The sequence below is a fragment of the Hyla sarda genome, chromosome 12 (genome assembly GCF_029499605.1).
Source record: "Hyla sarda isolate aHylSar1 chromosome 12, aHylSar1.hap1, whole genome shotgun sequence".
Taxonomy (NCBI): domain Eukaryota; kingdom Metazoa; phylum Chordata; class Amphibia; order Anura; family Hylidae; genus Hyla; species Hyla sarda.
Genome location: NC_079200.1, coordinates 25709837 through 25737823, shown reverse-complemented (window position 1 = coordinate 25737823; position 27987 = coordinate 25709837). Strand labels below are relative to the sequence as shown.

The window sequence follows — 27987 nt, the reverse complement described above, 5'->3', positions numbered from 1 at the left end:
ATATATATATATATATATATAGATATATAGATATAAAAAAAGGTTTTGCCTGAAATACCCCTTTAAGAGGAAGTGGGCAGGATAGGGTCAGTATTGATAGTGAGTGCCATAGAGTAGATGATGACAGTAGGTAGTTGAAGCTCATGGTGCCTCCAGTTATCACTCGGTGAGATTGACCAGGAAACTTTCTTCATCCACCTCGCTGCACTCTTCTTCCTCCTTATCTCCATTTCCCTCGTCTTGCCGGCCGGGACTCACCAGCACAACATTACCGGGCTCCGCACTCTCCTTGTCGCTGCTCTCCAAGGTCTCAGGGGGGTAAAACCGTCTGGCAATAGATACAAACTCTGTTCCCATGTCGAGAACGATGAGCCGGTCCTGAAACACATCATGTCCCAGTGTTATAAATAAATAGTGTCACCTTTATGGACGCATCCCAAGCGGGTGCGGGTGCTCTATGCTCTCCATGGTAAAATCCATAGGGGTTTCCTCCTCTCCATCAGCGCTATCAGACGGCTCGGTGGAATGAAACACTCCAGAGCTGACATTTAGCACCTGTAATTGCTGTCTGTTCTGTCACCACTTTCTGCAAATCACACAATCCGGAACATTGTGTGACAAGCCTGAGGGGAGGTGGCGGCGGAGGGGGCCACGGAGGGACCCTTCAGTGCAGACCATAAATCGAACTCCTTCTGTGCTACATATGTTCCCCATGTCAGATATGGCTATTCTCTTACTGTACATACTGTTCAGAAGCAATGGCTGGAAAGTGAATCTTATTTTCCAGGAGGAATGCCAAGGTCTGACATTGTCCCCATCATTGTGATGGAGAGGTTTAATAGGGTGCTACACAAAGCAATTGGTACTGGTATGTTAAAGGGGAACTCCGGTGGAAAACTTTTTTTATTTATTTATTTTTTAATCAGCTGGTGCCAGAAAGTTAAACAGATTTGTAAATTACTATTAAAAAAATCTTAATCCTTCCAGTACATATTAGCGGCTGTAAATGCTTTTCTGTCACGACCACAGTGCTCTCTGCTGACCCCTCTGTCCAGAGGTGTCAGCAGAATTTCCTTTGCAGTATAGAGCAGCTGATAAATATGTTGTCAATCTACCACAGGGGTCTCAAACTTCCGGCCCGAATGAAATTTTGTGGCTCGGGCGCCGGGCAGGTGATTTCTTCAGGCATTTTTTTTTTTTTGGGGGGGGGGGGGGTTCTTGGCTTTTAATATTATGGGACGTTACTCGTCTGGGGTAGTAGGAAATATGTTAGGACATTATCACAAAAATCAAGAACAAAATATTTCATATGCAATATATTTATTATAGTACAACACTATATTTGTGTAGTGACTGGTGTGGGCCAGTGGGGGGGGGAAACCAGGATGGGGATAAGGTTATACTCGGAGTAGGGATAGGAGGATTAAAGGGTGAATAGAGAATAGTCACTTATTGAAATGGCTGGTAGAGGGACAAGCGTTCGAGGTTTATATGAAGCTGGTGAAATTCAAGTTTTCATTCAAACCATGTGGTTGGACTGTATCGAGAAGAACGATCCAGCGGGTTTCTTTTTGTGTTAATATTTTATCCAGGTTTCCTCTTCTTTGGGAAGGTGATATCATTTCCAAGGCTTGGAATTGGAGGACTATAGGGTTGCCATTGTGTTTAATGTTAACATGCTTGGCAATAGGTTTATCCCGATTATTGTTCACATCACCAATGTGTTCAAGAATCCTGCATTTGAATTCCCGGGTGGTTTTACCCACGTATCTAAGTCCACAGATACAGGTGGCAATATATACCACCCCCGTTGTTTTGCAGTTTGCAAAGGTTTTGCTTGGGAAGGACCGGTGGAGTACCACACCAGTCACTACACGAATATAGCGTTGTACTTTAATAAATATATTGCATATGAAATATGTTGTTCTTTATTTTTTATTTTAATATTATGGACAAAATAACATGAAGTTCTTGTATCTATATTGCATGTTATAATCCATTAAAGGGGTATTCCAGGAAAAACAAAGGCAGCGGGAGGCTGCCGAAACGTACCGGTAGCTCACTTTGGAGTAAATAAAGACACCACTTTATTTCACCAGCCTGGAGTGCCACTGCTTCTACTTTGCTATATATATATATGATCTACGATTAAGCACCTGAGGGTGCGAAACGCGTCAGATTGTGTCCTGCCTAAGCGTGTGAATAAAGCCATTGACAAGTTTTACCTGCATTTTCTCGAGTGCCGGACGTTTTCTTTTCTGTGATATATATATATATATATATATATATATATATATATATGTATGTATATATATCAGCTGGCTCCAGAAAGTTAAACAGATTTGTCAATTACTTCTATTAAAAAACCTTGATCCTTCCAGTAGTTATCAGCTGCTGAAGTTGAGTTGTTCTTTTCTTTCTGACAACAGTGCTCTCTGCTGACACCTCTGCTTATCTTAGGAACTGTTCGAAGCATTAAAGGTTTGATATGGGGATTTGCCTTTACTCTCTCTGGACAGTTCCTGAGACATGCAGAGGTGTCAGCAGAGAGCACTGTGGTCAGACAGAAAAGAACAACTCAACTTCAGCAGATGATAACTACTGGAGGGATTAAGATTTTTTATAGAAGTAATTTACAGATCTAAGAAAGTGTGTGCAGCTCACAACCAGGTGTTCGAGGTTAATGCGGCCACCGATCAAAATTTATATTATTATAGAAAAAATAATGTAACCACACCTCAAGAACACCACACTACTGGGTACACAATGGAAATTAATTGGAAGCAGCTGGTTTGAAACAAGTGTAGAGATTTATTAAAATACAATAAAACAATTTAAAAAGAAAAAACAATCGTTAATATACAAAATATGTACTGCTTAGAGCAATATTACCGTACCGGCGTATAAGACGCACCCAATTTTTAGGGGCAAAATCCAAAAAAATAAAGATTTTGAACCCAATAGTGGTCTTCAACCTGCGGATGTCCAGATGTTGCAAAACTACAACTCCCAGCATGCCCGGACAGCCGTTGGCTGTCCGGGCATGCTGGGAGTTGTAGTTTTGCAACATCTGGAGGTCCGCAGATTGAAGACCACTGCATAGGAGGTAATACTCACTTGTGCCCACCGCTCCGGACCCGTCACCGCTGCCCTGGATGTCGCTCCATCGCTGTCGCCGTGTCCCCGTCGCTCCGGAACGTCTCTGCTGCCGGCCGGGTATCCTCGCTCTCCGTTGCCGCCATCACGTCGTTACTCACGCCGACGCACGTACGCGACGACGTGATGACGAGGAAGGAGAGCGCCGGCCATACAGGGGATCCCTGAACGGAGAAGACACCAAGGAGGCAGGTAAGGTCCCCCCCGGTGTCCTGTAAGCACTAACCCGGCTATTCAGTCGGGCTGTTCGGGACCGCGGCGGTGAGATCGCTGCAGGCCGGAACAGCCCGACTGAACAGCCGGGTTAGTGTCACTTTCCCTTCAGACGCGGCGGTCAGCTTTGATCGCCGCGTCTGAAGGGTTAATACAGGGCATCACCGCGATCGGTGATGTCCTGTATTAGCCGCGGGTCCCGGCCGTTGATGGCCGCAGGGACCGCCGCGATAGGTGTGTATTCGCCGTATAAGACGCACCGACTTTTTCCCCCCAGTTTTGGGGAAGAAAAAGTGCGTCTTATACGGCAAAAAATACGGTAGATGTTACAATAATCTGCCATTGGGCCCTAATGGCAAGATTGATATATGTAATATAAAGCAATTGCCTATTTTTAAAGTGCTAGCAATGTAATGCTGATAAATGCCAATAATCCAGAATATGCTGCCGATCTGGCAATTGCTTTATATTACATATATCAATCTTGCCATTAGGGCCCAATGGCAGATTATTGTAACATCTAATATTGCTCTAAGCAGTACATATTTTGTATATTAACGATTGTTTTTTTCTTTTTAAATTATTTTATTGTATTTTAATAAATTTCTACACTTGTTTCAAACCAGCTGTTTCCAATTCATTTCCATTGTGTACCCAGTAGTGTGGTGTTCTTGAGGTGTGGTTACATTATTTTTTCAAATTTACAGATCTGTTTAACTTTCTGGAGCCAGTTGTTATAAAAAATAAAAAATACGTTTTTTCCTGGAATACCCCTTTAAGGGTACGTTGACACATACCAGATTTGATGCACAGGATTTTCTGCTGCAGATTTCAATGTAAACTAAAAGACTAAGCACAGCTTCTAATCTGCAGTTACAAATCCAGGATTCTGTATGTGTGAACGTACCCTTAAAGGGGACCTCTCATCAAATAAACTTTTGATATATTTTAGATTAATGAATGTTGAATAACTTTCCAATAGCATGTTAATGAAAAATATGCTTCTTTCTATTGTATTTTTCCCGATCAGTCCTGTCAGCAAGCATTTCTGCTGGAGTCCTAAACACTCAGAGCTGCCAGCCTGCTTTGTTCACAGCCAAACAGGCTGTGAACAAAGCAGGCTGGCAGCTCTGAGTGTTCTCCTTTGTGAACAAAGCAGACTGGCAGCTCGTAGTGTTTAGGACTCCAGCATGAGTCTGAAATGCTTGCTGCCAGGACTGGTAGGGAGACCCCTAGTGGTCATTTCTTCAAAGTGGAAAATTAAATAGAAAGAAGCATATTTTTTAATAACATGCAATTGTAAAGTTATTCTGCATACATTAATCTATAATATATCGAAAGTTTTTTTTTATGAGAGGCACCCTTTAAAGGGGGTACACAGGATTAAAAAAAGCCACATCTGTCCATCGGTTGTGTCTTGTATTACAACTCAGCTCCTTTGAAGTGAATGGGATTGGGCTGCAATACCACTTACAACCTGAGGATGGGTGTGGCGCTGCCAAGTTTTTCTAATCCTATACCAATAGGGAACGATCTCATTCATCTGGTTTGCTGTGGACGTAAAAAGAGTTTTTAAAGGGGTACTCCGGTGGAAAACTTTTTTTTTTTTCAATAAACTGGTGCCAGAAAGTTAAACAGATTTGTAAATTACTGCTATTAACCCTTTCCCAACCCATGACATACATGTACGTCATGGGTCGGCTCCCATTCTATAATGCGGGGGCCACGGCATGTCATAGCGGGTCGGGTCCGGCACCTAGCAACGGCTGGGACCCGTGGCTAATAGCGGCACTGATCGCGGTGCTGCGCGCTATTAAACCTTTAGACACTGCGTTCAAAGTTGAACGTCGCAGCTAAAGTCAAAGTAAACAAATGCCGGTTAGCTCAGGGAGCCGTTCTGGATCGGCGCAATGAAATCGCGGCATCCCGAACAGCTGTGACACAGCAGGAGGGTTCTTACCTTGCCTCCTGGTGTGCGATCGCCGAATGACTGCTTAGTGCCTGAGATCCAGGCATGAGCAGTCAAGCGGCAGAATCATTGATCAATGTTATCCTATGGGATAACAATCATCAATGTAAAAGATCAGTGTGTGCAGTGTTATAGGTCCCTATGGGATAACAATGATCAGTATAAGAGATCAGTGTGTGCAGTGTTATAGGTCCCTATGGGATAACAATGATCAGTATAAGAGATCAGTGTGTGCAGTGTTATAGGTCCCTATGGGATAACAATGATCAGTATAAGAGATCAGTGTGTGCAGTGTTATAGGTCCCTATGGGATAACAATGATCAGTATAAGAGATCAGTGTGTGCAGTGTTATAGGTCCCTATGGGATAACAATGATCAGTATAAGAGATCAGTGTGTGCAGTGTTATAGGTCCCTATGGGAGCTATAACATTGCAAAAAAAAAAAAAAAAAAAGTGAATAAAGATAATTTAACCCCTTCCATAATAAAAGTTTGAATCGCCCTCCTTTTCCCATTTAAAAAAAAAAAAACTGTGTACATAAAAATAAACATATATGGTATCACTGCGTGCGGAAATGTCCGAATTATAAAAATATATAATTAATTAAACCGCTCGGTCAATGGCGTGCGCGCAAAAAAATTCCAACGTTCAAAATAGTGTATTTTTGTTCACTTTGTATGTCATGAAAAAATGAATAAAAAGCAATCAAAAAGTCCGATCATTTCAAAAATGGTACCGCTAAATACTTCAGATCACGGTGCAAAAAAATGAGCCCTCATTCCGCCCCATACGCGGAAGAATAAAAAGTTATAGGGGTCAGAAGATGACATTTTTAAACGTATACATTTTCCTGCATGTAGTTATGATTTTTTCCAGAAGTGCGACAAAATCCAACCTATATAAGTAGGGTATCATTTTAACCGTATGGACCTACAGAATAATGATAAGGTGTTATTTTTACCGAAATATGCACTGCGTAGAAACGGAAGCCCCCAAAAGTTACAAAATGGTGTTTTTTCTTCAATTTTGTCGCACAATGATTTTTTCTTCCCGTTTCGCCGTAGATTTTTGGGTAAAAAGACTGATGTCAATACAAAGCAGAATTGGTGGTGCAAAAAATAAGCCATAATATGGATTTTTAGGTGCAAAATTGAAAGAGTTATGGTTTTTTAAAGGTGAGGAGGAAAAAACGAAAGTGCAAAAACAGAAAAACCCCGGGTCATGAAGGGGTCAAAAAATCTTTAACCTTCCATTACTTATTAGCAGCTATATGCTACAGAGGAAATTCTTTTCTTTTTTAATTTATTTTTTGTCTTGTCCACAGTGCTCTCTGCTGACACCTCTGTCCGTGTCAGGAACTGTCCAGAGCAGGGGCAGTTCCTGATACGGGCATCAGGTGTCAGCAGAGAGCACTGTGGACAAGACAAAAAAGAAATTCAAAAAGAAAAGAATTTCCTCTGTAGCATACAGCTGCTAAAAAGTACTGGAAGGGTAAAGATTTTTTAATAGAAGTAATTTACAAATATGTTTAACTTTCTGGCACCAGTTGATTTTTTTTTTTTTTTAAAGTGTTTTCCACCGGAGTACCCCTTTAATTTTTAAGATGGGATGATGGGAAAATCACTTGACTTACCAGAACAAATAGATACCTCTCAGGAGGCGGAAGACCATGTTGTTCAAATATACTGGTGTCCTCGGCTAACAGGCTGAGCAGACGGCGAGCCTCTGTGGGGTCCCGCAAACTGTTGTAGGAGGTGTTAGAGGTCACAGAGAGCAACGAATCTGCTTCATTCCGAAAACCTAGGGATTAAGGAGATAATCTGATTTGAGACAAACAAGGAAGGAACCAGGGTTAAAGGGGTACTCTGGTGGAAGACAATTTATTTAAAATCAACTGGTGCCAGAAAGTTAAAGGGGTATTCCAGGCCAAAACTTTTTTTTTATATATCAACTGGCTCCGGAAAGTTAAACAGATTTGTAAATTACTTCTATTAAAAAATCTTAATCCTTCCAATAGTTATTAGCTTCTGAAGTTGAGTTGTTGTTTTCTGTCTAACTGTTCTCTGATGACTCACGTCTCGGGAGCTGTGCAGTTCCTATGGGGATATTCTCCGATCATGCACAGCTCCCGGGACATGACATCATCATTGAGCAGTTAGACAGAAAACTTCAGAAGCTAATAACTATTGGAAGGATTAATATTTTTTAATAGAAGTAATTTACAAATCTGTTTAATTTTCCGGAGCCAGTTGATAGATAAAAAAAAAAAGGTTTTGCCTGGAATATCCCTTTAAACAGATTTGTAAATTACTTCTATTAAAAAAAATCTTAATCCTTCCAGTACTTATCAGCTGCTGCATACTACAGAAAAAGTTATTTTCTTTTTTTAATTTATTTTCTGTATGACCACAAGTGCTCTCCCCATAGCAAACCTCTCCTGCTCTGGACAGTTCCTGACATGGACAGAGGTGTCAGCAGAGAGCACTGTGGTCAGACAGAAAAGAAATTCAAAAAGAAAAGAACTTTCTCTGTAGTAAACAGCAGCTGATCAGTACTGGAAGGATTAAGATTTTTTTTTATAGAAGTAACTTACAAATCTGTTTAACTTGCTGGCACCAGTTGATTTAAAATAAATTGTTTTCCACCGGAGTACCCATTTAAAATAGCATGGAAGAAAACAAAATGGAGGACCAACATGTTCGTGTTCACGCTGGCTCACCTAGATTTTCCAGAAGCACCCGCCAACGATCTTTCACATCTTTGCGTACCTGCCTGTGGGCGCTGATATCGAAACTCAGCCTGCGGTAACCCTATGTGAGAGATGGAAAATCACATGCCTCTCGTGGAAGGTACTGCGCCATTCATCATGTCCTTCCTTCTCCAGCATCCTAGCCATTCCTGACATCAAAGCTCACGTGTCTTCTCGGCCATCTTACTCCTTTATCTGAAATCTTAGGGGGAGATTTATCAAAACCCGTCCAGAGGAAAAGTTCACCAGTTGCCCTTAGCAACCAATCAGATCGCTTCTTTCATTTTTGAAAAGGCCTCCAAAAATGAAAGAAACTATCTGATTGGTTGCTATGGGCAACTGGTCAACTTTTCCTCTCGACAGGTTTTGATAAATCTCCCCCGTTGGGGGAGATTTATCAAAACCCGTCCAGAGGAAAAGTGGCTGAGTTGTTCATAGCAACCAATCAGATAGCTTCTTTCATTTTTGAAAAGACCTCTGAAAAATGAAAGAAGCGATCTGATTGGTTGCTATGGGCAACTCAGCCACTTTTCCTCTGGACGGGTTTTGATAAATCTCCCTCTTTGTCTTTAAAGTGGTATTCCAGGAAAAAAAAACGTATTTTTTTATATCAACTGGCTCCAGAAAGTTAAACAGATTTGTAAATGACTTCTATTGAAAAATCTTAATCCTTTCAATAATTATCAGCTGCTGAAGTTGAGTTGTTGTTTTCTGTCTGGCAACAGTGCTCTCTGCTGACATCTCTGCTTGTCTCGGGAACTGCACAGAGTAGAAGGGGTTTGCTATGGGGATTTGCTTCTACTCTGGACGGTTCCCGAGACACATTCATCAGAGAGCACTTAGACAGAAAAGAACAACTCAACTTCAGCAGCTCATAAGAACTGAAAGGATTAAGATTTTTTAATAGAAGTCATTTACAAATCTGTTTAACTTTCTGGAGCCAGTAGACCAGGGTGCCTCCAGCTGTTGCAAAACTACAACTCCCAGCATGTCCGGACAGCCGTTGGCCACCTGTGGACCCTGGTGTCCTGCGTTTTTGGAATATTTCATGGGCCGAAAATAAAGATTTGTGGTGTGCCACGGGGTGTGAAGATGAGGTGTATGGGGCAGATGGTATTAACTCCTAAATGCTCGTGATGCCAGGGCGTGGTTTTCCCGATAACCACCTGAACGCTAGCATCACTAGTCCTAGTTAGGCAGGGCAAATAAGAGTCCAAGGCCAGGTTAGGGTTAACGGTAGCTTTACTGAGGTAGACAGATGGTACAGTCTATACAGCTGGCCAGGATCCCAGAGAGGTGACCAGTAACACAGGGGACCTCGCAGCTTGCTGGGACTTGCAGTAACTTTGACAGACTTTAGGACAGCCACACTGACTATAATAGACTTGACTTGACTGAGGGTAGTGACAGAAGACAGAGATGACTTACTGACTTGTGGCTGTAGTTTAGGCTTGAGGCCTCCAGATGTGCTGGACACTGGCTCTGAGACGTCTGGACTGGACTTGAACTCAACAGAGAATGAATAACAAGTGAGAGATTGCAGATTCTTCCTTCCTTATTAAGGGGGGCTGAGCAAGGAACCCATAGGTCAATCTGCAGGTCACCTGGTTAGCTGGTGCTCTCTGGGTAACAAACATGTGAATTGAACATGTGACCATATTATCATGTGACTAACTCAAAGTCCTTTATACATAATACATGTAACACTATGGGGGAGTCGCTGCAGGAGAACCCTAGGACACAGAGGGACTCAACCTGACAGGGCCTAAGTACTGTACGGGACTATATCCTGTACTGGGACATCAGATTTACACCGCAGAAGTTACTCTGGACTGTACGTGTCCCCCTTTTCTTCTCCTTGTTGCACTGTTTATGGATGGTTCTACGGGTTGGAGCACACAGATAGATTCACGAGGTGTCATCCTGCAGTTTTAGTCCAAGCTGCGTGGACTCCGATCTCGGCAGTTGATCTACTAGAGCAGTCAGACAGTGCCGACCTCTGTGTCTATGTTGTCCAATTCATGTTGTGTGCAGAAGGCAACTAAGGGCTGGTTCACATCTATACCATAGCAGTGTGGTGGAAGTTACATTTAAATGATACCTAAACATATGCTGTGGTATATCCATAAACTTCCTGTGATGTCCCAGTACGGGATATGCATCTCACAGTCCTATCAGCATGAGTCCCTGCACGTCCCCAGGGCTCACCTGCAGCGTACCACTATAAGCTGTATTATTTAATATTCAGTGTTAAGGACCTTTGATATGGTCACATGGTTATTAGTCACATGATAATGGTTGTCACATGCTCTATTCACATGTTTTGTTACCCAGAGAGCACCAGCTAACCAGGTGACCTGCAGTTTGACCTATGAGCTCCTTGCTCAGCCCCCCTTTATAAGGAAGGGAGGAGCTGCAATCTCTATTTTTTAAAAATTCATTGCTATTTCTGCTGAGGTCAAGTCCAGTCTACCTCAGTAAAGCTACCGTTAACCCTGACCTGGCCTTGGACTCTTGGATTTTTTTTTTGTGGTATAGAAATACCTGCATACACCACTTTTCTGTAGCACAAAAAATGGTATTGTTTTGTGCCAGACGTGCTGTTCTGAGTATTTCAGAAACTGCTGATCTACTGGGATTTTCACGCGCAATTATCTCTGGGGTTAAGGCTGTGTTCACACCACGTTTTTGCAAAACAGTTCCCGTATCAAGTTTGTAATAAAATACTGATTTCTTAAAACCGGACTAAACTGTATCAAAACGTTTTTTTTTTTTTAAGAAAAAAAACTTATACGTTTTTAACTTTTCACTCCATTATGAATAAAGTTTTACTTGTTTGATTGAAATTCCAAGAAAAAAAACTGTGCAAAGTCAAAAACCATATGGTGAAAACCGAATGGAACCGTACCCACATACAGTTCTGCACGGTTCCCATTGACTCCCATGTTTAAAAAAAAAAAAAAAAAAAAAAAAAAAACATGTTTCGATATGGTTTTTCACCCCAGTCAAAAACAGTGGTAGGCTACAGTTTTGGGCACGGGAAAAAAAAAATTGACAAAACCGAACAGGATGCAAAACGGACACAACCGGATGCATCTTTTGGCATACGGTTCTCAATGGAGAGTCAATGCATGGGGTTTTTATCGGGTGCCATACCTGTCAGCTAAAACAGGAAACTAAGGCTACGATTTGCACAGGTCACCAAAATTGGACAATGGAAGATTGGAAGAATGTTGTCTGGTCTGATGAATCTTGATTTCAGCTGTGAAATTCAGATGACATGGTCAGGATTTGGTCTAAACAACATGAAAGCATGGATTCACTGGCCCTTATTTACTAAGAGTGTTGTGTAGGTTTCTTTGTGGGTTTTAATTCCCTAAAATTTATTTTCCACGGTATTTACAAAGGTTTGCCTACATTTTCAACTTTTCCCTACATTTTTTTTTTTTTTTTTTTAAACACATGCTCTGATCTATTGGGTTTTCCTCAGCTCAAATACACCCCATTTTCTGAGGAAACCTTAGTAAATATGTTGGGTTTTTGTGAAAATGTCAGGAACACGCCCCTATTTGGTGACCATGCTGGTTTTCTTAGCAAAATGGAGAGTTAATCAGGTTTTTTTTATTTTTATTCTGGTGCAAATTCTGGCACACAAACCTACAAAACATGTTGGGTTTCCCATAGTAAATGAGGGCCATTGTGTTATGTCTCAATGTTCAGGCTGCTGCTGGTGTAATGGTGCGGGGGACATTTTCTGGGCACACTTTGGGCCCCTCAGTACAAACTGAGCAATGTTTAAACCCGACAGCCTTCCTGAGTATTGTTACTGACCATGTCCATCCCTTTATGACCACATTGGACCCATCTTCTGATGACACTTCCAGCAGGATAATGCCCCATGTCACATGACATCATCTCATACACGATAATGAGGTCACATGACTCCAATAGGTAATGCAGAGATAGACTTCAACAGGGGTGCCGGCTTTGAGAGGCGCAGGTCACAGGACAATCAAGGTAGGTAAAAGCAAGGGTAGTTTATTCTCCCAGCATGCAACGCGTTTCACTGCATCTGCAGCTTCATCAGGCATCACTGACCACCATCAGATGCCTGATGAAGCTGCAGATGCAGTGAAACGCGTTGCATGCTGGGAGAATAAACTACCCTTGCTTTTACCTACCTTGATTGTCCTGTGACCTGCGCCTCTCAAAGCCGGCCCCCCTGTTGAAGTCTCTCTTGTTCAGGCGGCTTGGCTGCGGACACTTCATGCGCTCACCATTGTTGTGTATGGGGGGTACACAACACCACCAGGTGAGCCTCCTTATCAGTATATACCTCTTCACCTCACAGGTCTCCCATTTATTACACCATGGAGCGCTGTATCTTTTGTCTTTTCTAGTTACATGACTCCAATGGCCTCCACGGTCACCAGATCTCATCCAATAGATCACCGCTGGGATGTGGTGGAACCGTAGATTCTCATCATGGCTGTGAAGCAACTTTGATGTCATCATGTCCATATAGACCCAAATGTTTCCAGCACCTTGTAGAAAGTATATCATGAAGAATGAAAGCAAAAAGGGGGGTCCAACCTGGGACTAGCAAGGTGTACCTAATAAAGAGGTCAGTTTGTGTACATATAAATCAGCTTAACTGTTCCTGCTCTATAAAGTGACCCTGGCAGCTCAGACTTCCCTTTAATTGTCTTGATTTTGAGTCATTTTGTCTCATGTACTGACCTCTGACCCCCTTCGTGTCCGGGCTCTCTTCTGGAGTAAGTTGTATAGTTCTCGATCGTCATCTCTTTCAGTGTGAGACACATCTTGGGGCTCGTTCCACAAATTTGCCTCCTCTGCCCTCCGACGCTTCACCTCCCGGTCAAAGTACAAGAGTGTGTCGCTAAAAGAGAAGAAGATTGCAATGGAAACAGATCTCTGGAGACCCTTGGGAAATAACGGGCCGGCTAGAGGGCGCAGGGCTGATCGCGGAGCCAGCAACCACTGACCACCATTAAAACAATCAAGGGATGTTTGTAAGTGTGATGTCCCAGTACGGGATATGCCTCTCACAGTCCTATCAGCTTGAGTCCCTGCACGTCCCCCGGGCTCACCTGCACTGTACCCCTATAATCTGTATAATTGTATATTATGTGTAAAGGACCTTTGATATGGTCACATGGTTATTGATCACATGACAATGGTTGTCACATGTTAAAGTCACGTTTTGTTACCCAGAGAGCACCAGGTGACCAGATGACCCGCAGCTAGCCTATGGGCGCCTTGCTCAGCCCCCTTTATAAGAGGGGGAGGTACTACAATCTCTCTCTTAGATCCTGAGGTCCACTCCAGATGTCTCAGAGCCAGTGTCCAGCACATCTGGAGGCCTCAAGCCAAAATTACAGCCACAAGTCAGTAAATCAAGTCATCTCTGTCTGCTGTCACTACCTTCAGTCAAGTCAAGTCAGTTATAGTCCTAAAGTCTGTTAAAGTCCCTGCAAGTCCCAGCAAGCTGCGAGGTCCCCTGTGTTACCGGTCACCTCTCTGGGATCCTGGCCTAGCTGTATAGACTGTACCATCTGTCTACCTCAGTAAAAGCTACCATTAACCCTGACCTGGCCTTGGACTCTTATTGGCCCTGCCTAGACTAGCGGTGCTACCATTCAGGTGGTTCTCGGTAAAACCATGCCCTGGCGTCACGAACATTTAGGGATTAATACCATCTGCCCCATACACCTCATCTTCGCACCACATAAGGAAATAGACGATGTGTTTACTTAATAAACATTCTTTTATTGTTTTAATCATGGGCCGTGGACGCCCACTCCATGAACGGGCCTGTACCCTTTAGCCAGCCCATTATTTTCCATGGGTCTTCAGAGATCCATTTAAACCAGTGGTCTCAAACCGTGGCCCTCCAGATGTTGCAAAACTTCAACTCCCAGCATGCCCGGACAGCCGTTGGCTGTCCGGGCATGCTGGGAGTTGTAGTTTTGCAATGTCTGGAGGGCCACAGTTTGAGACCACTGATTTAAAGTGAAGTTTGATTCACCGCTCCTTTGGTTTTGGACATTGGCAGCAGCTGGACTCCCCTCTGAGAACTTCTTGGCACTAAGAAACAGCAGCTTTATGATAAAGTCGTCTTATTCACGTTATTTCCTCCTTTTACTCTATGCTCCCTGGGAATTAGCTGCATTGTTGGCCTATAGAACCACCCTAGACATCACTAAAGGTAAGTGACTCAACCTTCCAGTACATATAATACAATTGGCAAAGTAATATACCTATTATTTTATTAAAGGGAACCTGTCATCACCTTCATACAGCCTGACCCGCCAGTCATCAAGGCGGAGGCGGAGCTTGTATCTTCTGGGCCCCGATGCAAAATCTGCAACGGGGCCCCATGTGCCAATTATATTACTGGTCTCTAATGGGGCAGATGTCCTTTGGGGCCCCTTTAGGCACCAGGGCCCTAGTGTGACTGCTACCTCTATAGCTACGCCCCTGCATCAAGGTCAACAGCGGCTTCTTCCAACCCCACCAGCCTTGATTGATAGATCTCTCACTGCTTGTTTATAAGGAGAGATGTGTGGTGGCCCAGTGCGGGAGGTGTTACCCCGTACCCTTGCTGCCCTGTCAGGCAGCCTCCTGCAGTGTTCCCTGGGCCCCCCACATCTGTTTGCTGTAATTGTATATTATCCCCTATGTTATATATATATATATTTGTGGTCAGGACTTTGACCCGTGCGTGGGCTTACCTGTTATCTCCTGCCAAGGCCACCTGCAAGAAACTAGATTTACCAAGACCTAACACAAAACTCTACTTATAACATAGAACAGCGGTTGAGGTGTGCCTGAAAACCGCGTCGAGGGTCCGCCTATAGAGGGCAAAAATACACCACCAGTTAGGGTAATTAAGTATCATTTATTTATAGCGCCAAAAATTGAAATGCCTCTGCCATTTCCCTTGAGGGATCTGGGACATAAGTGGTATATGCATCAGACCGCCACCTCCCCAACTTCTGGATGACATGTACAGGCACTTTGTGCCTGGAGGCCGCCGATGCTGCTCCTATGCGGAATGAGTGACCTGAGAACTCTCTGGGGTTGTGTCCTAAATTACCAAGCAGCGTGCGGACATGCGATGTGAAAAGAGAAGTGGTAAGAGCACCCCCACCGAAAGGCAACAGTGGCGACTCCGGAGGCTTATCATGGAGGAACTCAACCAGTTGTGCCAACACCGCCACCGGGCACCAGTTGTTGCCTGAAGGAAAATACTTAACCACCGCCCCCCACCTACAAGTTTTTGTGACAGACAGTGAAACTTCGAACCAAGAACCCTGCCACCTTAAATGAGCCTTCTGTGGATGTGTCGCTCCCCGCCTGACACATGAAAATTCACCCGGCCGGAGGAAGCCATAGAAGGCTAGATAAATGGCAGATTTGATTATCAGACTGCGCTCGAAGCCAAACGGGTTATTGGCTAATGCGTCAGACATGGCTCGGAACAGCTCGCCGCTGATCGGTTTCCTGAGAGTTGGCGCTGTGGCGCTACGAGCCACCACCCCTCTGAGCGCAGCCTTGACAGCCTGAGATGATAGGATAGATAGCCTGTCTGGGTGGGATAAAGAAATGAAATGCTGAATGCCCGAAAGGTAAGATTTGATAGTGCTATGAGATAGGTGCAGAGAAGAGTGGCAGAAACCGATGAAAGATAGAATGATAGTGGTGTCGTAAGAAAAGGGGATGCTATGTTGCGACAGATATGCCCTGAAGGTGTCGTGTGCTGCATGATAGGCCTTTCTGGTATTGGGGGCTAAGGCGTCCGACATTAATTTCCGGGCCACCTGTGTGTAATAATTCAGTCCAAGATTAATTGTGCCAGGCAAGGGGGTTGTGTTCCTACTGCGTCTGCTTGCGGAGCCACCTGTGAAAAGAGATGGAAATTAGCCCTGGACAGAGCATCTGCGGCCGTGTTGTCTACCCCCGGTATGTGTCTGGCTACAAAATTGAAGTTGTGTTGTAAGGACACCCAGACTAGTCTGCGCATGAATGACATGACAGTAGCATGCCCGGAACTGCCCTTGTTGACTATGGCAACTGTCGCCTGATTGTCACACTGAAACTCCACCGTCTGCCCTGACCACTTGTCGCCCCATGTCACTGCAGCTGCTACAATGGGGAAAACCTCAAAAAGTGCCGAAGTGCTGCTGAAGCCTGCCAGAGCCAATACCTGCTTAGACCATTGGCCCGCCATCCACCTGCTGCCCCACACTGCACCATAACCGATGGAAGATGACGCATCGGTGCAGATCTTGGGGGACAACTCGGAGGCTGGCGGGACAAACATAGCCGTCCCATTCCATTGTGCCATGAACCTATCCCACATGTTCAGGTCAGCCAGGGCTTGGCAATCTAACCAAACCCTACTGTGTTGATGAGGGACACCATGCAGCAAAGACAATATTCTGGATACGAATGCTCTGCCCTGCGGGATTGCTCGCATAGCAAATGCCAGCATTCCCAGCAAGCTCTGCAACTCGCCCTTGGTCGTGACCTGGGAGACCGTGTACTTGTGGATAGTGTCTCTGATACGGTTGAGTTTGTCAGTGGGCAAGCTGACTTGCATTGCGACTGAATCTAGGATTACTCCCAGAAAGGTGAGACACTTAGTTGGACCGACCGTTTTCTTGGGAGACACTGGCACCCCAATATCAGTGAACAGTTTCAGCAATCTGACCAACTGGTCCGGCTCTTCCCTCGGGCGACTGAGCAGAAGAAAGTCATCCAAGTAATGGATGACCTGGCTGCATCCAGAGACATTAACCAGCAGCCAGTGCAATGCCTGGGCCAGTTGGTCAAACAGCCACGGGCTGCTCTTGCATCCGAAAGTCAACTTGGAAGCAAAATAATATGCCCCTTGCCATTTGAGCCCAAACCATTGCCACTGGTCCCTGTGCAATGGCAGCAACTTGAAGGCGTCAGTGATATCCGCCTTCGCCATCCAAGTCCCTGGGCCGAGCGCCAAGATGACCTGAATAGCCTGGTCTATGGAAGAATAATGCATGCTAAACTCCTCGGATGGAATGAGAGAGTTGATACTGGGGACAAGTGACCCATGAGGAGCCGACAAGTCAAATATCAGTCTCTTTTTCCCATTGAACTTGCCTGTTACCACCCCTACCGGACTGACCCTCCAAGACCTGAATGGAGAAACTAACAAGGGGCCAATCATATAACCTTTCATTAGCTCAGCATTTATTAATTCAGTGACAACAGCGGGATCGTTTACGGCAGACAGCAGATTGTCGCATTCAAATGTGGCCTGCGGCAGTGTGACCATGCCGGCGTGGAAGCCTCTATCAAAACTATTGATCAACCATTGGACCCAATCTGGGTCCGGGTGATCCGCGAGCAGAGCGGCCAGGACTGGGGTACGTACCCCGCCTAGTCATGCTGGCCCTTTCTGCCTACATGCAGAGCCCGGATGTGCCCTGAAGCAGTAGAAGCAGACGTGTAATAACCTGCAATTGCTGAAGTTGCACGAAGACATGTTATAGTTGTTACAAATTTGTGAGCCTCCGAGGTAGTGTACTGGACGGCCCAACTTATCCACGGAAGGTGCGGACCTGCTGAAACTGTCCGTGGAAGTGGACGGTCTGGTGGCGCCCTGCTCGCCCTGTTGAGCCAGCCCCACACACCACGCCGTAGTATGCGTGATTGATTGACAGGCGGCACATGCGGGGAATTTGAGATTTGCGAAGTGGCTGCAGAACATCTGTGAATCTTCGATGCTCCAGTCCGTGAGGTACCCATCTTGGCTGAAGGCCGCCGCTGCCATGGCTGAGAAACTTCTATGATAATCGTAGAAATGTGTACCACCGTATTTGTATGCGTATTCAGTAACCCTCAGCAAATACAGGTCGATCTCCTCTCTGCGCTCCGACCTGGCTGAGCATATCACCTCCCTGTATTTGCTGAAGGCAATCACAAACTCATGGATATTTAGCTTCCGTTTCAGCCTGGTGTCCTTACTCTTAAGGACAACAGATAAGTCAGCGCATGCTACCGTTCTAGTGTCCTCAACGTCGAAGGCAGATAGCAACAGGGCCGCCAAATTGATGTCCTTCCCTTCAAGTATGTCTTTTCTCAGGGCTGCTGGGACAAAATGGACTGGTGACACCCTTGGTGGCCCAGAGCGCCTACCTGGGTTGCCTACCGGAACAGGTGCAGACATCTGTGTAGGCGTTGGCGCCTGCAATGCTGCTGGAGCTGGAGGCCCCTGAATGCCCCTTCTCTCCAGAGAATCCAGCCTGCCCAACATGGAAGTCATCATTGCATGCAGTTCAGAGAGGGTGGACTGGCTCGAGGTCCCCTCCTGACTGTCGCCAGCCCCCTGATCCGCCATGAGGAGTTTGTACAACTCTGCTTTTCGGGCGGTTGCTGGAAATGGAATTGCTCTCTTGCGCAACTCCTCCATCAATTTGGGGATCGTCCAAGCCCTGTAAGCTGCAGAGGAGGGCGTCCCTCGCACGGAGCTTCTAGCTGGTGTATCAGGGATGGACATCGGGTCCTCTATGTCTGACACGTGAGACATGACCTGTCCGGGCCGTAACGGGTGCCGGGGAAACAAAACGGTAATCGTGAGTCACCAGATATGAGAAACGTGTACCCCCCTTGCTGAGTACTGACTGACCTTACCACCACTGTAACACAACAGTAAGACGTCTGAACGAACAGCAAATCGACTGTAACCCTGCAAACAATCGAATACATACTTAATGTTAGCTTACAGCTGCAGACTGCCCGTGCAATGTGGCTGAACCCAAGAGTGCTGACCGTAGTGCCAGTGCGACCCAGAGTACCACCTGAATAGTTTGAAACGAGGCCTGACCGTGTGTCTGACCGAGAACGTGTGCATGACGCGTATAGTCATGAATAATTAAACCGTGAACACCTCCTGACTGCGAGTCAAGATTATAGTGTGCACCGTTTCTAACTAACTAGCGATGGCTCTGAAGACGTGTCAGCAACCACCGCAGGCAAGTGATCACCCTTGAAGAAGAGTCAAGATCGCAGTGACCACTACCCGTGTAAACGAAATGCTCTGTATGCGTGACAGTAGCAATGACGCCTTGAACCCTATCTGACATGTCGAGTCAGATATACAGTGATTCAGGGCCTATGTGTAACAGCAGTAGTGCGTAACATTAACTAATGTAACAGGAGTATTAAGCATTTGACTGAAATGACGTGAACTAGCGTCTGCTAGCGAAAGTGATGACCGACGTGAAACGTGAATAAATAACATGAACAACCGCCGTACGGTTGGTACTGACCGTAGCCAAATTTGCAATGACCAGGAACGTAACGACAACCTAACTGTATACAGCCCACCTAAACTGCAAGAGAAACTAACAGTGTACTAACCATATGGTTTACGCGCCACCTACCACCTCTGACCCATACATGCTGACCCCCCCTTACCCCCCCCCTATGCCTGAAACTACCCCAACCCCACTAATTACTTGACTACCCCAAGCTTCTGACCCGGTACCCCGATATGCATGACCACCCCCCCCCCCCCCTAAACCGAAGCCACAGTAATATGCATTATCGTATTATTAACTTTACAAGCTGCCCCTTGTCTGCGACAGTGCATGTGTCAGGAACTGTGGCCTGACACCGGTGCACCATGAGCCAGCCCCTATTACTGCATGGTACCAATACACTCTGTAAGCCTAACATTTCCTCACACACACACATTTTTATTATTTTTTTTTCAGCACCACCTGCTGGCCATCCGTGGAGCTATACCGCCGGCTCACTGGCATGCTGTGACTCCGCCCGTTCAGAGCCCCGTGTTGCACGTGAGACGCCGGCACAGGGAGACCCAAGTGGGTCGCGTCTCCCCGTGCCTGCCATGCCGCCAGCTGCCGCTGGATCCAGAGGCCGTGTTCACTGCGGCCAGCCCGGGCATGCGCTGCACCGACGGACCGCCGCCTACATAACACGCTGGGTGCTGGAGCCTGCCCGCCAAACGAGGGGAGCAATAGCAACAGACCAGGTCCCCAGTAAAAGAAACCTGCCGGTCACCCGGCACTTACCTGCACCACCACACAACTGACCCAGCGTACGCAACGAAAGAACCCCCGCAATTTCGCCAACCCAGCATACGCCCAGAGGGAGGGGCCGATGGATGTTAAATAGCCAAAGCCCCTCCCACAAATTCAGCCTGATAGGCTTCCCACATATATATATATATATATATATATACCCCCCCCCTGTTTCCCGGAAAATACACCCTACCCCGAAAATAAGCCCTAGCTGGATTATCGGGGTGGGCTACCCCGAAAATAAGACCTAGGCAATGCCAATGCAAATATTAAAAAACAAACTTTAACTTACCTTCGTCCTCTGTTCCCCGTTGCTAAGGAACCGGCTGGCGTCTTATATGACAGTGGGCTTGGCCCATTATCGGCAGAGGCGGGACATTGCTGCGGCCGGTGATAGGCTGAAGGCTGTGATGTTCCCATCCCCAGGAAGCAGCAAGAACAGCGGAGGGACCATGAGGCCGGTTCCTTAGCAACGGGGGAACGGAGGACGAATTTAAGTTAAAGTTTGTTTTTTAATATTTGCAGCCCGGGAACAGGAATACAGAGAACAGCGCAGCGGCTGATAACTATTTGGCGGGGGGGGGGGGGGAGACGCAGCCCTCGTGGGTGACACACGGTACGATTAGTCCCCCGATGTGGGGTGCTGCGCTGGGCTGATAATCCGGCGGTGGGGGGGGGGGGGGGACATTGGGGGGCAATGTACGGTATGTTGTTAAATGTACATACCATAAATAAATAAGCCCTACGATGAAAATAAGCCCTAGTGTGTTTTTCGTGACTAAAATTAATATAAGATCCAGAGAAACACGGTGTATATATATGCAAGGGTTTTGTATCTTTAAGACTGTTAACCATGTGATTGTTACCCAGAAGATATCAGTAACCAGGTGACTTAAGGGTGACCAATGGGACCCCACCAGAGCCTCCCCCATATAAGCCCTGGGTGGAGCATTTGCAGGCTCTGAGGTCCAGTCAAGTCGTTCCTAAATGTGTGTCCAGAGTCATAGGAGGCCTCCAGTCCAGTCTGCAGTCACAAGCTACAAACCTGCAAGTAAGTCACAGTCCTGTCAGTCAAATCAAAATCATCTTTCTAGTCAATGTGGCCTGCACTAAATTATCCACCTCTACTACAAGTCCCAGCAAGCCCTTAAGGTCTCTGAGTCACTGGTCACCTCCGTGGGCCCTGGCTGAACTGTATAGACTGTTCCATCTGTTACTCAGTAAAGATACCGTTGTCCGTAACTTGGCGTCGGTGTCAATATTGCCCCCGTGCCTAGCCCAGGATCCAGCGGTATACCTTCAGGTGGTATTGAGGATAAACCACGCCCTAGCGTCACGAATACAAGGGGTTAATGCCATCTGCACCTAGGGTAATTCCATCTGCCCTCATCACACCCTCTATCACAGATGTATTATTCAAAGCTGGTGGGGCGGGGAGAAGATGCTGTTGACCACCTTTATGGCTCCTGGTTCAGGTTGTATGAAGGTGATGACAGGTTCCCTTTAAGATTTTACCAACCTTAAAGCTTGTAATATAGTTTCCTGCAGGTTTAAAGGGGTATTCCAGGAAAAAAAAACTTTTTTTTATGTATCAATTGGCTCCAGAAAGTTAAAGGGGTACTTCGGTGCTTAGACAGGGCCGACGGCGTGTGACTTCACGCTCCGCCCCTCAATGCAAGCCTATGGGAGGGGGAGTGATAGCTGTCACGCCTCCTCCCGTAGGCTTGCATTAAGGGGCGGAGGCGTAACGTCACACGCCGTCGGCCCTGTGGTCACCGGTAATCAGACCCGGAGCGAACACGCTCCGGGGACTGATTATAAACGGGGTGCCGCGTGCAAGATCCCGGGGGTCCTCAGCGGCGGGACTCCCGCGATCAGGCATCTTATAAGATGTCTAAGCACTGGAGAACCCCTTTAAACAGATTTTTAAATTACGTCTATTAAAAAAATCTTAATCCTTCCAATAATTATCAGCTGCTAAAGTTGAGTTGTTCTTTTGTGTCTGGCAACAGTGCTCTCTGCTGACATCTCTGCTTGCCTCTGGAACTGCAGAGAGTAGAAGGGGTTTGCTATGGGGATTTACTTCTACTCTGGACGGTTCCCGAGACAAGTGTCATCAGAGTGCACTTAGACAGAAAAGAACAACTCAACTTCAGCAGCTCATAAGTACTGAAAGGATTAAGATTTTTTTTAATAGAAGTAATTTACAAATCTGTTTAACTTTCTGGAGCCAGTTGATATATATAAAAAAAAAAAAAAAAAAAATTTCCATGGATAACCCCTTTAACAATGTATGTTATTAGCATAAATAAGCATCACAATGCAGTCCCCCTAATGGGCCACAAACCATAAAGACATCAATATGCTTGAGTTAAAGTACTTTCTACTTGGTTTATTATAGTAGTGGCCTCCATAGAGGATGGAGGGCTTCACACCAAAAATAAGGAATTTGAGACAAAGGCACTCATGAGCACCCTATGGCTATGTTCACACAGCAGAATTTCTGTGCAGAATTACTGGCTATTAAGTTTAATGGGATTTCGCTGTCCCATTCACACAGAAACTCCCGCAGCAGAAATGTAAAAAACTGTCTTTAAATTTTGCAGGCGGAATTCCATTTAACTCAATAGGGCTTTGCATTCTGGTGAAATTTAATGTTTTGAGCACACAGAAATTCCGCCGAAATTCGGAAACAATTGTGGAAATTCCGAAGCAATTAAGTTGTGTAAACATACAAAACCTTGAATGGAACTCCTCCATTTTTTTATGTAATGTTTATCAATAAAAATGTATACGTTTGTAATACTTGTGGTTTAAATGACCCCGTTTTTTTCCTTGTGGTTTTGTCGTGTAAACATAGCCTAAGGAGGCCCTGGTGTCTAAAGGATAGGGGATAGGATGTCTGACCAAGGGGGTCCCGCCGCTGGGGACCCCCGCAATCTTGCATGCTGCACCCACCTCTTTAAGCTGCATGCCGAGCTGCCAGCTCACAAACTGCCGGGTGCCGACCACGGGGCCGGAGTATTGTGACGTCACGACTCCGCCCCCGTGTGACGTCACCCCCGCTATGCAAGTCTATGGGAGGGGGAGTGACGGCCGTCACGCCCCCTCCCATAGACTTGCATAGCGGGGGGTGACGGCACACAGGCTCGGCAACCGGCAGTTTGTGAGCTGGCAGCGCGGCGTGTAGCTCAAAGAGGTGGGTGCCGAATGCAAGATTGCGGGGGTCCCCGGCAGCGGGACTACCGCGGTCAGACATCTTATCTCCAATCCTTTGGATAGGGGATTAGATGTCTTAGGGCCGGAGTACCCCTTTAAGAACCTATGGAGACCACAACCTTGAGCATGTTCCAACATCCATTAGAATGTGGTCCGCACCACCCTGGTATTAAAGGGGTATTCCAGGAAAAAACTATTTTTTTTTTTAAATCAACTGGCTCAAGAAAGTTAAATAGATTTGCAAATTATTTCTATTAAAAAATCTTAATCCTTCCAATAATTATCAGCTGCTGAAGTTGAGTTGTTCTTTTCTGTCTGGCAACAGTGCTCTCTGCTGACATCTCTGCTTGTCTCGGGAACTGCACAGAGTAGAAGAGGTTTGCTATGGGGATGTGCTTCTACTCTGGACAGTTCCTGAGCAGAACAACTCAACTTCACCAGCTCATAAGTACTGAAAGGATTAAGATTTTTTTTATGAGAAGTAATTTACAAATCTGTTTAACTTTCTGGAACCAGATGACATATATATATAAAAAAAAGTTTTTTCCTGGATAACCCCTTTAACCCCTCTCCTACGGTCCCCACAGTGACCTCGCGCTGCATTCATAAGAGCATTAAACAGGTGCATTTTATCACCCTTAGGCCACGTTCACACATCAATGGGGCTTTGAATTTCAGCATAATTCTGTTATAAGAACACAGAAATTCTGCGGAAATTCAGCAAAAAATCCACTGCAAGCTTTTAAATTCCATTCCGGAAAGCTTGCAGTGGAATTTTTGCGGAATTTCCGCTGAATTTCTGTGTTCTTATAACTGAATTAGAAAGTGGGAGAAAAAAAAATGGAGGGCAGCGCCTCGTGTATTTCCGTGTGAAAAAAAGGGTCCCCAATTGCCCTGGGTGGTATTGTGCTCACCTTAGATTACCCTGGGTTCATGCATAAAACCCCTCCGTGTTGGGGTACAGACGTGTGATCTGGAGCTGCAGCCTGCAGGTTCAGGGCCGATGTCCTCCGAAGGGTCCATACTTTTTTTTTTTTTTTTTTTACCTCTGGACCCTTTTGTGAAATTGACCTAAACGAGCAGCGCCACCGCAACGTTTTTTTCTGCCTCGATTCACTTCATGACAGAATTAGGGTGGGTTCACACCACGTTTTTTAAGTAAGTTTTTTCATTATTGAAAATGTATGGAACCGTATTGAAAACCGTATACATAGACAAATAATTGAAAACCGCATGCATCTGGTTGCGTACACTTTGCTTGCAATACGGTTGACCACGGTTTTGTCTCCTGTTTAAAAACCGTACAGCAACCGCATACATTTTTTTTTTTAACATGGACGTAAATGGGAAACTGTATACGGTTTTTACTTTGCACATGCGCATTTGCATCCTAAAGTCCCCACCCAAGACCCCTCCCATTAAAAATGGACAACATTTTCAAAAACGTATGTTTTTTTTTTCATAAAAACGGACGGAACTGTAGGCACTTTTAAAAACAGTATACGGTTTACTTTTTCCCATACTGTTCCATCCGTTTTTTTGCCATACGGTTTTCTTTAGAAAAACTGATTGAAAACAGTATGGGAAAAACGTGATGTGATCCCAGCCTTATGCTGAAGTTCAAAGCCCCATTGACTTCAATGGGAATCCGTTGCCGAATTCCACACATTTTAAGACAAGTCCTTGCAGAATTTCCTCTGTGTGAATAGGCCAGCGAAATCCCATTGAAGTCAATGGGCAGTAAATTTCTGCTGAATTTCTGGCAGAATTCTTCATGGAAATTCAGCCGTGTGAGCATTAGCCTTATTGTGGCTGCAATTCCTGGTCTAATGATCCAAACTGACAGCATCATAGCGATTACCGCAGGGATGTTTTAAAAAATGCAAATTATGCTCGTATGAATCCGCCTGCTACATCAATGAAAAGGTATTTTAGGATAATCTCTGCAGATTATAGGGTTAACACAGGGCCAGAGTTGTGTGTTGTGTATCCGACTGATCGCAAGAACGAAACGGTAGTAGTAGGTTCTTAGCGCATTTTCTGTGTCACGTGACCAGGACCGACTTATAATGTAACCCTACGGGGCCATCCTGGTCTTAAAGACACAGCTGCCAAATATCTCTCTCCCCTCTTTCTTGCGATCCCAGACTGCAGGATGTGGCAAAAGTTATTTTTATTGACAGTATATAAATGCTGTATATTATTTAGCCACTATACGCTGTGTATATGGCAGCATTATCTTGGCACTATATGGTGCTATAGTAGTATTATGTGGGTTTAAAGGGGCACTCCGGTGGAAAACTTTTTTTTTTTTTAAACAGATTTTTTTTTTATAGAAGTAATTTACAAATCTTAATACTTCCAGTACTTATTAGCTGCTGTATACTACTGAGTAAGTTCTTTTCTTTTTGAATTTCTTTTCTGTCACGACCACAGTGCCCTCTGCTGACACCTCTGTCCATGTCAGGAACTGTCCAGAGCAGGAAAAAATCCCCATAGCAAACATATGCTGCTCTGGACAGTTCCTGACATGGACAGAGATGTCAGCAGAGAGCACTGTGGTCAGACAGAAAGGAAATCCAATAAAAGAAAAATAATTCTTCTGTAGTATACAGCAGTTGATAAGTACTGGAAGGATTAAGAATTTTTAATAGAAGTGATTTACAAATCTGTTTAACTTTCTGGCACCAGTTGATTTAAAAAAATAAAATAAAAATTTTAAAAAAACTTTAAAATAGCAGGGATAGGTGCATTTTGACCATAGCCCAGAACCACTAAATCCAGTGCACTGTAATGGCATTTGACTCTCTTTTTCCCATTAATCTTTATTGATTTTTTTATTTTATTTTTTTTTTAAAGACAGTACATATGGAAAAAAACAACAACATATTACTACACAAAAAAAAAATATATATATATAAATAAATAAAAAGCTATATAAATTTACCTTACCTCCTTACCTATGTTCAATCCCTCAACATTATACAATATTTATTTTCATTTATTTTCATCTCCAATTTAGCGGGAGACGTAATATCACTAATGAAAAAAAGGAACAGCGCCACCACTCTTGCCCATGGGCTGTATCTGGTATTGCAGCTCAGCTTCACTTTCCTAAGGTTGAGATTTAACACCAGATATACAGCCCAAAGATAGAAAGGGGGTTTTAAGCAGACATTTCTTTGTATACCCTAGAATTTTTTTTTAAATTTTTTATAGTATAGTACTGGTTCAATGGTATCGCACTGAAAAGATCAGGAGGACTTCTGGGGGAATGCTGTGCCTTGTAGTGCCCCAGCAAATACACAGACTTTAGTGTGTGATACATGTAATATCAGAACTGGAGTAGATCATATATGGTATCGTATAAGACACAGAGCAGTGTTTCCCAACCAGGGGGCCTCCAGCTGTTGCAAACCTACAACTTCTAGCTAGAAGTTGTAGTTTTGCAACAGCTGGAGGCCCCTTGGTTGGGAAACACTGCTGTAGAGGCAAATACAGCAATATCAGAACTGGAGTAGATCATATATGGTATCGTATAAGACACATTAGAGCAGTGTTTCCCAACCAGGGGGCCTCCAGCTGTTGCAAACCTACAAAGGCTGTCCAGGCATGCTAGAAGTAGTAGTTTTGCAACAGCTGGAGGACCCCTGGTTGGGAAACACTGCTGTAGAGGCATATACAGCAATATCAGAACTGGAGTAGATCATATATGGTATCGTATAAGACACATTAGAGCAGTGTTTCCCAACCAGGGGGCCTCCAGTTGTTGCAAACCTACAACTTCTAGCTAGAAGTTGTAGTTTTGCAACAGCTGGAGGCCCCCTGGTTGGGAAACACTGCTGTAGAGGCACATACAGCAATATCAGAACTGAAGTAGATCATATATGGTATAATTTAAGACACATTAGAGCAGTGTTTCCCAACCAGAGGGCCTCCAGCTGTTGCAAACCTACAACTTCTAGCATGCCCGGACAGCCAAAGGCTGTCCGGGCATGCTAGAAGTTGTAGTTTTGCAACAGCTGGAGGCCCCCTGGCTGGGAAACACTGCTGTAGAGGCATATACAGCAATATCAGAACTGGAGTAGATCATATATGGTATCGTATAAGACACATTAGAGCAGTGTTTCCCAACCAGGGGGCCTCCAGCTGTTGCAAACCTACAACTTCTAGCTAGAAGTTGTAGTTTTGCAACAGCTGGAGGCCCCTTGGTTGGGAAACACTGCTGTAGAGGCATATACAGCAATATCAGAACTGGAGTAGATCATATATGGTATCGTACAAGACACGTTAGAGCAGTGTTTCCCAACCAGGGGGCCTCCAGCTGTTGCAAAACTACAACTTCTAGCATGCCTGGACAGCCATGGGCCAGAGGCATATACAGTATATATATACACAGTCTGCCCATCGGTTACCTTATTAAAGGGCTCTTCTCTGGTGCCTCCTCATTACAGCAGCAGCACAAGAAGCGATAGAAGGACCTCCGCTCTGCCATGCTGGGGGGTCACTACTGTAAGGCATGGGAGTGGTGGGATGGGGGTCTTAGAATGGGTGGTGTTAATATACA

The 27987-nt window shown here is 45.0% G+C and overlaps 1 protein-coding gene across 1 annotated transcript; it reads right to left on the bottom strand.

The window, feature by feature from the left end:
- LOC130296649 (melanoregulin-like) lies at window positions 1-27987 on the bottom strand. Its single transcript, XM_056548406.1, has 5 exons — window positions 27836-27987; window positions 12829-12988; window positions 8059-8149; window positions 6973-7139; window positions 1-378 (listed from the first exon to the last, which is right to left on the bottom strand). Exons 1-5 carry the CDS (start codon window positions 27913-27915, stop codon window positions 160-162), a joined length of 717 nt encoding a protein of 238 aa, XP_056404381.1. The 5' UTR covers window positions 27916-27987; the 3' UTR covers window positions 1-159.